The sequence below is a fragment of the Schistocerca piceifrons genome, chromosome 2 (assembly GCF_021461385.2).
Source record: "Schistocerca piceifrons isolate TAMUIC-IGC-003096 chromosome 2, iqSchPice1.1, whole genome shotgun sequence".
Classification (NCBI taxonomy): Eukaryota; Metazoa; Arthropoda; class Insecta; order Orthoptera; family Acrididae; genus Schistocerca; species Schistocerca piceifrons.
Window position 1 is genome coordinate 425,104,054 of NC_060139.1, and position 12,404 is coordinate 425,116,457.

The following is a 12,404-nucleotide window of genomic DNA, read 5'->3' on the forward strand; positions in this document are numbered from 1 at the left end:
GAAATCTGAAATGGGAAAGAAAATCTCACACATCTGGGACTGCACAGCTGCCACACTGTGTAGAGGTTACAGAACAACCTCCTCCCTACAGAGTTCATTAGTTTAATGCTGGCTTGATAGTCATACCGAAAGATTTTAGTATTTGAGAGCAAAAGCCGAAATTTTGGTGGATAGGAAAGATGAAGAATGAGTGAGACCCGAAAAGGAAAGAAGATCTCACACAGCTGGGACTGCACAGCTGCCACACTGTGTAGAGGTTACAAAACAACCTCCTCCCTACAGAATTCATTCACTACATATGAACTTCTTTAGGTCGATCACGTTCCTGAGACCTAGTAGCTTTTTACTCTTAGGGTACTCTAGCCTAAATGCATTGGCATGTGGTTTTCCTATGATCCCGAAAGGTCCTTGGTATATGAACATGAATTTCTTTGTTTCTGCATTTATTTTCTTTGATTTTTCCTTGGTTTTGACAAGGACTAACTGACGTATTTCAAAACTGGTGGGTACAGCTTTTGCGTCATGACGCTTCTTCCTTTCCAATGCTCTTTTTCTTATATTTGCCCTAGCCTTTAACTTCTTTTCGTCTGTGTTTAGCTTACTTTTACTAAGATTAACACCTTCATCCCAATATCTCCTATTTTTCAGAACTCGTATAGGCAGCTCCCAAGTTTCAGCATTAGTTACTACATATTTATCAATAAAAGGTACCATAATTACTCCGGTTATCGGCAAGACCAGTTTTAACTGGCTTCTTTCAAAGTCAACAACACTCTGATATTCCGACAAGAAATCTATGCCAATTGAAATCTCAATACTGAGATTATTTACAATTAAGCATGGATAATCAATTAAATTACCATTTATGTTAAAGGGCAGCAGAGCATCTTGTTTTACCGTTTTTGACACCTTGCCAGTAGCACCAATTATTCTTAGTCCTGATACCCTCATTACGGTAAGCTTGTCTTTGCTAGGTAATGCATCAAAGAAGGACTGAGATATCGCACTCACCTCACTTCCACTGTCTAAGAGACAACGTACATTGATACCCAACATATTCACTATTATTATAGGGTGGCTTATTCTAGTTTGTACAGGTGGTTCCTCAAACTCATCCAATAGTTCCTTTTGGATTTGTTTCCAACTAAAGTGATCGACATCTGTCTTCATTACATTTAGGTCAAAGTGTGTAGGGGTTTCCTGAATTACATTTTCAGCTGCCTTTTCCAGTCGGTCTATTAATTTCAAATCAAAACACCGCACGACTTCATTACATTTAGTTTGCTGAACATGACCCAAATTATTGTAGTTGAGCGATTCTGCGCCTCCAGACTGGGCATAACACTAGTTACAGCTAAACCACTTTCACTATTATCGTCAGGTTCCTTCTCAAGTGACAACTGGTCACAGCTACTGGGTTCATCGACCCCCAACAGGCTATCCTCTACATTTTCACTTACCTCCTGTCCTAAATCTATTAGTACAGTATCAACATCCTGCACAGGCACTTTAGATAAGAGCACATCATCCTCATCATAAAGATCCCAGATAGCACAGTAAGCCGGTTTCAAACTTGTTTCCAGGTGTAAAGTTCAAGTATATGAGCTTGATCAAAGCTGGAATATTCAGGCCTGTTAGTTGGATTCGAGCTTGAAACCAACATCAAAGTTGGCAGAGTTCAAGCTATATTTCAAGCTTGACTTATCAAGTTTGGCTCCAGCTGTATCTACACACATGGAATACAGCCTGGTATTTACAGTTTGTTTTAAGCTACATAATTATTAATCTGAATTTATTGAACCTAATTAATTAAATAAATACCAGAATGGAAATGGTGTGAAAAAATTTATCAAGACATGTATGTTTAATTTTTTTTATTTTCAAAGTGTTTAAAATTGTTTTATTTCAAAATTTTATTATTCTGAAGCCCCTCCGGCCCCAGCACACAGACCAGAGCAGGATCAAATATCGCTGACTTCTGCCGGTATAATGATCCTGTAAAAGGTAAAAGAAAATGTTAGCCATACCTAAACATAAAAAATGTAAAAAGTTTAAACTGATCAACCTAAATATAATTTATGCCCCAGATTAGCAAAATAACTTCAAACTCACTGATGCAGTAAAAATCATTAAGTAGTATGAACGTCACTGAGTAAGCAACTGCTTCTGGTGACTTCATTCCAAAGAGTTTTTAAAGTAATTTGAAATAACTTTTTGTTTGGAATTTTTAAAGTAAAGATGATATTTGGGTAATTTTGTGATGGCTTCATGAAGAAGCCACACGTCACTATTTCTAACAGTTTCAGGGCCATTTAAACTGAATTATAAAGAAACAATTACTTGAAATCATATACACCTCATCCTGTAAGCTTATAAGGAAACTACGGCTTAGAAAAATGTAGACATTTTATTCTATCCACAGTTATTTTTTGGTGAGTAAAACTGAATCAAAATGAAATAAAAGATGAAATCGAAATGAATTTAAGAAATTACCAGCTCAGTGGAACTGAAATGTAAAACAAAAAATGTTCTTGTCATATTTTAATATTGCCTTTTTTTAGATTTCAGCCACATTACAAATAACAATAAAATTAAAAAGTACCTGTAGGCCTTGCAGTATTATTTCACCTAGGGAACAACAAAATTAAGAGCAGAAGAAGAGCAGTCAAAGCTACGTAAATAAAAAAGACTGACACCTATGTAGTGACTGGTTCTTGAGCACTTTTTCCCATTCACCATGTCATTACTATTTGTATTCGCAAAAACACTTTTCACACTTCACGATTATTCATTCATGGTGTGACACACACGAGTACTTACAAGTAAACAAATGTAATAGGGCGATATATATATATATAAAAAGGCGAGATTTTAGAAAGGTAAAATTACATTAAGTTTTAATTTATTGGTGCTGAACAACTTGTAATATGTATTCTTAGCTGGTAATCCATTTCACTTTCATCCAGGCTCAATTTTTCTACGTAAAAGAATATGATATTTCTTTACGTTACGTAATAATATTTAACATTTGTAATATTAACGTACCACTAGAGAAAAATGCACCAACGTACCTGTAATACACTATATATCTTCTTCAGACCCAGTGTAGCAGTAAGGCAGGGGACGCCACCCACTTTCCAAACTATTTTCCAGTATAAAACAAACTTCACAACAGTCAACAATCATTAACGCGCGTCACAAAAGTAAAATAGCCGTAAACCTAGCAGTCAGTTTAAGGCTTATAAATGCTTGTGGCACTTCCCGTGGACATCTATGGAAGCTATGCTGCATGCGCATCTGCTGTACAGCCTTCCAGGGAAATTACAGTTTATTTCAAGCTTGGGAAAATTATTTTAATTGAAGCTAAATTTTTACAGCTTGATGTAAACTGAGTAACAGGTTGATTTTTCAATCTTGAATTTTCAACTGAACCTAAACTCAATATCCAGCTTGAAATAAGCTGTGTAACAGGTTGATTTTTCAATCTTGAATTTTCAACTGAACCTAAACTCAATATCCACCTTGAAATAAGCTTGAGTGCTAGCTGGGATAAGCATGAATTTCTTCTGCTTCTTCACCTGACAATTCAGTATTCTGTAGCTCTTCCCTACCATTACAGTGCTGTGCCTTCTCTTTCTCTTCCCACTTAGAAAGCATCTCTAACACGGTATCTATCAAATACTGTGAGTGATCTAACATTTCTGCTGTATCCTTAGATGCTATCGACCCCTCATCCACATGTTCAGTCTGAGTATTCTGATCTGTCTTACCAATTACTGTAATTACTGGCTTAGGAAAAGTAACCACCTGGTGAGCGCCAGTGTCCTCATAGATGGGAGCTAGTTTTCCTGCCTCGGCCTACTACTGTTTCCTTTATTTCCATTATAGTTAACTGGCACAGCATTGCTTTCTGCACTGTTGTTGACCCGCATAATTTTGTTCGGAACAAAATTACTATCATTTGGATGCCATTGTTGGTTATGATAATTATTTCTCCAATTCCTACCTCTCTTAGGATGGTGAACACCTACTGTTCTGATGTTTACATTGCCATTCTGCTCGTTCTTAAAATTACTACTAGTGTTATTACCATTTCTGTTATTACATGCTTGCTCCTCATTGGCAGCAACACGCTCTACACGTTCCAAATATTCAATGAAACAATCCAGATTGTCTCTAGGGGTAGATATAATTCTAGTTTGCCAATACCATGGCAGTTTGGCTTCAAGACCTAGTATTATCATTTCAGGTTTTAGCTTTTCGGTCAAATGTGACAAACGTGAGATCCATGACCTGGCAAACTCTTTAATAGATTCCTTGCTTGCATTGAAGCGTTTTCCACTCCAAAATTCTCTCAACACTTCATTTTGCTTATTGCTAGACCAATACTCATTAATGAAAGCTGTTTTAAATTCTGATAATGTTTTACACTTCAACATAACATCAGCTGACCAACGCATGGCGTCACCTGCTAAATGGCTTCTAATAAATGAGATTTTCTCTCGTTCAGACCAAGTTGGTGGAATCACATCTTCAAAATCTTTCCAGAAATCTAGCAGGTGGATATTTTTATCTGGATCGAACCGCAAGAACTGCCGACATCCGATAAATGCGGCGTTTGCAGCTACAACTTGTTGTATACTACCATTACCAGAAGTTATGAAGCTACTTTACTCTCAATGTTAGCAATGTTAGTACTAATATTTTCTACTCTCATTTCAACATTATCTACTCTTTGCACAATATGAGTAGTATCAGTTTTGATTGCATCTACTTCTGCTTGACATATGTTTACTGTTATATTAACATCTTTAAACCTATCTGAGCACAGTTCAGATTCCGCCTCGATCTTTTCTGTTTACTTGTGCTCCAGCTTCGCATCTTCCATTTGGAAGTCCTTGCGAACCTCAGCAACTTCAGATTTTACTGTTTATACATTTCAGAAAATTGTTGAGCAACCTTTTTCTTAATATCCTCATGATTGCAATCAATTTTATAATTCAAACTGTCCAGATCCTCTTTCAATTTATTGCAACCATTCTTGAAGGTACTGTCCATTACCTCCAATCGTTTATTAAAATTAGTTTGGCTTGCCATAATCCTGTTATTTACCCCAATTATATCAGATTTTAATTCAGCTATCGTTTTAGCATTACTGGCTGACATTTTTGCATTACTGGCAGCTATTGCTTGTAATATTACATTTAAATCAATAGCCCCAGTATCTTTGGGTTGCTCACTAGCTGGCTTTTTATCACACTCAGGTGACGAAAAACTAGCTCCAATACCAGAATCATCAAAACTAAATGAAACTTCTGATTGATCAGCCATATCTAACTTATCCTTTTTAAACTCTACCACCTCTGATGACTGTTTCGTTTATAACTCATCAGATAAACTATCATCCAATAAATTAACAATTTCTGCTTTACTACAGGGGTATCTATTATTGAATCATTGACCCTTTTCACACAACTGTCAGGAGACAATACTTCATATTTCACTTTAACATTACTATTTTCATGCATATTTACACTTGAACCATTGTCTGGATTTAAAGTTCCCACAACAGATATAGGTTCTGATTTAAATTTAACCTCAGTTTCTTCAGGCGGTTCCATCGCCGACAGCCTTTTAGTGCAGGTTAGTAAAACAGCTCTTCACTTAACTTAGTTCCTTCTGCACGACGTATGGCGTTGCCGGCACGGCGTACCAGGACTACTGATGTGACGTGGCGCGTTGAACTGCAGACAGCACTTCAACGGCTGCTGTGTGGCCCGCAACTGCAGGCACGGCCTGGTTGCTCTGGCGGACAACTGCTATTATTCAGTTGTGTGTCGCATTTCACTCCCGAATCCGAATATTTAAAAATCACTTTCACTTTCACTCAGTTTCTTTCCCGGCCGATTAGCAACATATGTGGGGCAGCGGGTGGAATAATTGTTATAAATGGTAATGTTACTATTATTTATTTAATTCTGTCGTTTTTATGCTGTTTGCCGTTCTCAACACTGGCTCTCTAACTACAATATTGGCAACCAGAAAGTGATTAGCAAAACGTGAAGCCTGTAATTAGAATTCCTAGTGCCCACTTCATCTGAGAAATACATTTATAGCTACAGCTTATAGCTCTGAGGAATTAGGAGATTGTCTGGGATTCATAATCAAAAACCATTCTCTCTAAAATGTTCACTATATTCTGAAAGTCACAGACCAAATAGAATCCACACAATCCAACTACCAGAGCAGTTCAGAGTCTAATGCGCTGATGCAACTATAACTGTTCAAATTAAATGTTTAAGTGAACGCTCGCCATAATTTGATGATAATGCTCATCAAACGCCACGCGAAATAATGGTAGAATGTCTGTCCCGCGGCAGCACGTGAAAATACGACATACGCAAACTGAAGATAGATCATTAAAGTCATCCCAGAATTAACACTTCACTCAAAAATGATTTCATGGTTACACATATCCCGAGTAACTTATTACGGCATCCAAGGCTGTTTATAGCAATGATACCGACGCGACGCGACTCCCGGCACACGTGGTGCGCTAATCAGCGTCTGGAGAGAACTGGGGCCTTCCTTCCTCATGCAGAATTCTTATATATAAAGCCGCGGTGCAGGCAGCTAAGGGAGCGCCTGATCAAATCCGCTCTCCCGACTAGCCGCTGGGCTAGTAATGCACCACTTTAAGTTATCGAATAAATCATCGTTTCCTTTGCTGATGGCCGATGAAGCACTCAATTTAAATGTGCAATCAGCACACAGGTAAGTAATCATAACTAAAGTCTGACGTGGCTAAGTCAAATATTTTGGGCGAGAGAATTCATTTAATTACACTACACGCAGTAGACGAGCTCTGAACTTGCCCTTTGGAGATACGCTATCACTATAGTTTTATAGTTATTCAGCTGAAACTTCTCACATCTTCATGCTTATAGCGGATCTCCCTTCTACTTAAATTTAAACATCCTAGCCTTATTTATTCGCCTACTTAATCTATCTTGCTTCCTTAATTTTTAAGACTAAAACCAGAAAATCATGAATTTCAACTAAAATTTTAATTTGTGAGATCCAGAATACTGTTTCTATTAAATTATTATGCAAAAGAAATCTAAATATAAATTTTTAAGTTTCTAGCTCTTTTCTGTTGCGCCAATGATTTTTACAGAAAAACGTCCAAATTTCGAAAAAGGTTAAAGTTATTGAACTGATATTCAACACATATTGATTTAGTATTGTTCCTGACATGCTAGAAACGTTTCAGGTTATTTACTTGATTTTTAAAGTATTGCACAACATTTATGACATCAGAGCTAGTTACAGCAGACAAGGCTGGCACACAATGGAAAGACTGATGTGAATTTTATAAGGCGTGAGTAGGCTGCTTCCCTACATCTTTTCTTCATCCTGCAATTTCTCCCTAAGTAACATAACTGAGTCAGCATTTACAATTCTTTGGTGTTTTACTCTTTACTTATTAGTTACCCTTGATGGATGGGGATACTTCATTGCTGGCATTTGATCTCACGTCTGTTTCATTAGATAAACAAATTACCAATTCCTACTGCACTACATCAGCCTTTCTTGTTGGGAGCAGTACTGTGTGTTTCACTTCAAAGCTGTACATCTGTAACTTGGTGTCTTCTCTTTCAATACAAAACCAGATTAAATCAATATTAATATCTCTGTATACTATTAATTCTCAGTTATTTTTACTAATTCCTACTAGTACTCTTCCTAATCACTAAACAAAATATAAAACATTTCCAGTTGAGGTCTGTAGGGTGTCCAAATTGCTATGTTGTATGTTTGGAAATCTACAGCACTCAATGAATTTGTCAAAGCTGTACTCATTTAGATCTATGGTTCATGACGTTATTCAACTTTTGTTTACATAATCATTCCCTTTTTCTCATATTACACCTGTGGTAATATGATACTAACTTATATCCATTGTTGTACACCTGTTTAATTTCTGTGACTTCCAATATATGTGTTTTTATGCAGTGTGCATCCTTAAAAATATCTTAAGCTCTTTGTATTCCATGCTGTGATGAGAAAGCTCAGCTATCTTGTTTAACAAGTTTCCCATATTTTGATTGAAAAGTCCAAATATATTATGATTGCTACACTTTTCATCATCCAAATTCCCATTTTTTATTTCTAAACTTGCTGTTGCACTATGTCTTAACTTATTCAGCAACTCTATCTCTTGGAAACATGTTACCTAAAAAAGGCCTACCAAAATTATTAGGAATCCCAAGAATTGGACAGACAGTCATCTGGTTACACTGAATGATTGTGGAAACCAGTCACGTTGCTGAAAACATTCAGATGTAGGCTATGCTGTGTGTGAGGCTATGCTTGTATCATACCCATGTGTAATTACAGTCCTCTAGCAAACAATTCCTGTAGTTTTTCATTTATATTTTCAAGAAAATGCTTCATCCAAGGCTTGTTAGAATTACACAACCATCACATTTGTACAAAAATCATCCCAGCTATGTGCCTGGTATTATCCTCAACTGAATAGTTGGGGCTGTGATTCAAACTATTTCTTCCCCACATGAGGACTCCGTCTCTCCTTCCCATCCTCTCCTACTGTTTCCTCTTCATAACCATATCCTAGTCTCCATTGACTTACACCTGTCTCAAATCCCATGTTTCCCTATCATCCACCCTCCCATATTACACCATTCTCAAATATTGACCCTCCTGCTTCATTAATACATGTCATACACTACCCCCAAATTATCTCCTACCAGCATAAGAACTTTCATTTCAGTGCAAATCCTGCATCGTTTTCATCAGTAAACATTAATTATTTTAATCAGTGTCAAAGCATCATTTTAATCACTTTAAAAATCATGTAAATATATTTTTAAAAATAGATTTGAAACTATTTATATTTGCTAAACTTCTGACCGACTCCTTAACTGAGTAGACAGCATGTATGACTACCCTGCAGTAGGCCTACCGGTAGGTTCAATTCCCAGTTGGGTGAGAGATTTTCTCCACTTGAGGACTGGGTTTTGTCTTGTCCTCATCATCATTTCATCATCATTGACACACAAATCACTCAGTGTGGTGTTAACTGAAAAGATTTGCAACTTAGTGGATGAACTCCCTTAGGTAGGGACTCAGCCATCAATGCCATTTCAGCTGAAATCATAGTGGCTGAACAACAGCCTTATCCTTGAGAGATGAAGGAATAAAAGAGTAATAAAGGAAAAGATTTGACTTCTTCATGTAAGAAGTAGCAAACAGCAAAGTATAAACATTAATTTAGGTGATCTGTAGGCCTACACCACTTCACTGTTGGCTCTAATGTAGCAGTCACCACAGTCCTCTACTGCAGTAGTCACCTCTTTCCACATTTCACTGATTTCACTTTAGATTTTTGTACATGGTCTTCCAATAACAAGTGTTTTTTTACAGAAAAAGAAACTAGGTGCACTAGAAACTGAAAATAAATGTTCTACAGTCATAAATTTATACCAGCAAAATATTTAACAAAAATTAAAAGTGATAATATATTTCTGATAAATGAAGGACTAAATGTAGTAGTCCCCAGAACAAACATTAATCCAACTTTTAGGCTTTAGAGATAGTATTCCTTCATTTATAATACACTCCTGGAAATGGAAAAAAGAACACATTGACACCGGTGTGTCAGACCCACCATACTTGCTCCGGACACTGCGAGAGGGCTGTACAAGCAATGATCACACGCACGGCACAGCGGACACACCAGGAACCGCGGTGTTGGCCGTCGAATGGCGCTAGCTGCGCAGCGTTTGTGCACCGCCGCCGTCAGTGTCAGCCAGTTTGCCGTGGCATACGGAGCTCCATCGCAGTCTTTAACACTGGTAGCATGCCGCGACAGTGTGGACGTGAACCGTATGTGCAGTTGACGGACTTTGAGCGAGGGCGTATAGTGGGCATGCGGGAGGCCGGGTGGACGTACCGCCGAATTGCTCAACACGTGGGGTGTGAGGTCTCCACAGTACATCGATGTTGTCGCCAGTGGCCGGCGGAAGGTGCACGTGCCCGTCGACCTGGGACCGGACCGCAGCGACGCACGGATGCACGCCAAGACCGTAGGATCCTACGCAGTGCCGTAGGGGACCGCACCGCCACTTCCCAGCAAATTAGGGACACTGTTGCTCCTGGGGTATCGGCGAGGACCATTCGCAACCGTCTCCATGAAGCTGGGCTACGGTCCCGCACACCGTTAGGCCGTCTTCCGCTCACGCCCCAACATCGTGCAGCCCGCCTCCAGTGGTGTCGCGACAGGCGTGAATGGAGGGACGAATGGAGACGTGTCGTCTTCAGCGATGAGAGTCGCTTCTGCCTTGGTGCCAATGATGGTCGTATGCGTGTTTGGCGCTGTGCAGGTGAGCGCCACAATCAGGACTGCATACGACCGAGGCACACAGGGCCAACACCCGGCATCATGGTGTGGGGAGCGATCTCCTACACTGGCCGTACACCACTGGTGATCGTCGAGGGGACACTGAATAGTGCACGGTACATCCAAACCGTCATCGAACCCATCGTTCTACCATTCCTAGACCGGCAAGGGAACTTGCTGTTCCAACAGGACAATGCACGTCCGCATGTATCCCGTGCCACCCAACGTGGTCTAGAAGGTGTAAGTCAACTACCCTGGCCAGCAAGATCTCCGGATCTGTCCCCCATTGAGCATGTTTGGGACTGGATGAAGCGTCGTCTCACGCGGTCTGCACGTCCAGCACGAACGCTGGTCCAACTGAGGCGCCAGGTGGAAATGGCATGGCAAGCCGTTCCACAGGACTACATCCAGCATCTCTACGATCGTCTCCATGGGAGAATAGCAGCCTGCATTGCTGCGAAAGGTGGATATACACTGTACTAGTGCCGACATTGTGCATGCTCTGTTGCCTGTGTCTATGTGCCTGTGGTTCTGTCAGTGTGATCATGTGATGTATCTGACCCCAGGAATGTGTCAATAAAGTTTCCCCTTCCTGGGACAATGAATTCACGGTGTTCTTATTTCAATTTCCAGGAGTGTACAAGGACATAAACATATGAAAATAGCAAAGGAAAAATTGAAAACATAATAATAATGATAATAACAACAGTAATAATAGGTCTACTACAACCTCAGACCCATTTGTGATGTGTTCCATGTATTTTTGTGTTAGTCACTCATTGTCCATAGAACCTGACTGATGCTGAAACAGTTTCATTACATTAACATTTAAACACATTGTTATGGTATTTGGTGTTACAGGCATTTCATAATTAATAATGATGAAATATCGTTTCAGGTTATTATCTACACTTCAAAAGAGAATTTGGTGAGTGGGAGAAGATAAAAATTCCAGCTCATGATATGAGTTTCACTCTAAACAACCTTCAGTGTGGTACAAGACACCAGTTCTATCTTCAAGCATTTAATCAATTGGGACAAAGTTCTCCAACTTCCACAATATCACAGCGAACACAGGGTTCTGGTATGTATTAAATGGACAAAGCAATGTAGTCATAAAGCCTTACTATTTCTCAACATTTCTAACAAGTAATATGCTAATGTACAGTGCACTGTACAGAAAAAGATCAGGAAATAAACTGAACCTTGCACACCAAGCCATTTTCAGTAATGTGTATTACCAAAGGGGGGGGCGGGGGGGGGGGGGGGTGTACTTTGTGCTCACCACAAAAAAAGTAAAAAATAAATAAAATTTATTAATTGTTCTTGAATTACATTAAAAACATACTTTTGAAAGATCTTTTGATGCATAATCAGGATCCAGAACCTGAATATTTCTTTTAAAACTGTTTTCAAAAATTCATTTTATATCTTTCACTTACTGTGTCATTTAAGTTTACTAAGTCTAATTAGCTTGAGAAAAATTAGTAGTAAACACTTTACAGTACTATTGAAGTACACCTTACTATAATTAAAAAATATTACAATACAAATAGCTTAGGCACATAACATAGTTTTGTGAGAAGAATTATTCACCACTTTCTTCAGAATCTATTCCACACATGGAACAGACAACAGTTTTCTTGTTGTTTTTACTGCATGTGTATCTCTTACGATTGTTACAGATTATTGTTATTTTCTTCACTTTGTTGTACTTTTCTGCCTCTGTACAGCTTTCCCTAATGCACAAATGACATCTACCTTTACCTCCATGAGCTTCCTTTGCACTGAAGTTCTCCTTGATTGTTAAATTCTCGTTGTTAAATTTTCTGTACTTGTTATCTACATGTGAGGTGGGAAGGGGGGGCATGTGCATGTGGGAACATGTTTGATTGTGTACACATTCATGCAGAATATTTATAAATGAATGATGTACAACAAAAACTGAAGACATTATTGGACTATTAAAACCATTCATTTT

The 12,404-nt window shown here is 38.6% G+C and overlaps 1 protein-coding gene across 1 annotated transcript in view; it reads left to right on the forward strand.

Moving 5' to 3' along the window:
• LOC124775445 (Down syndrome cell adhesion molecule-like protein Dscam2) overlaps positions 1–12,404 on the forward strand; it is a 91,994-nt gene that overhangs the window by 16,235 nt on the left and 63,355 nt on the right. The window contains exon 3 of the mRNA XM_047250278.1: positions 11,322–11,507. Coding sequence (XP_047106234.1) covers positions 11,322–11,507 — 186 coding nt within the window. The remainder of the gene's footprint in view (positions 1–11,321; positions 11,508–12,404) is intronic.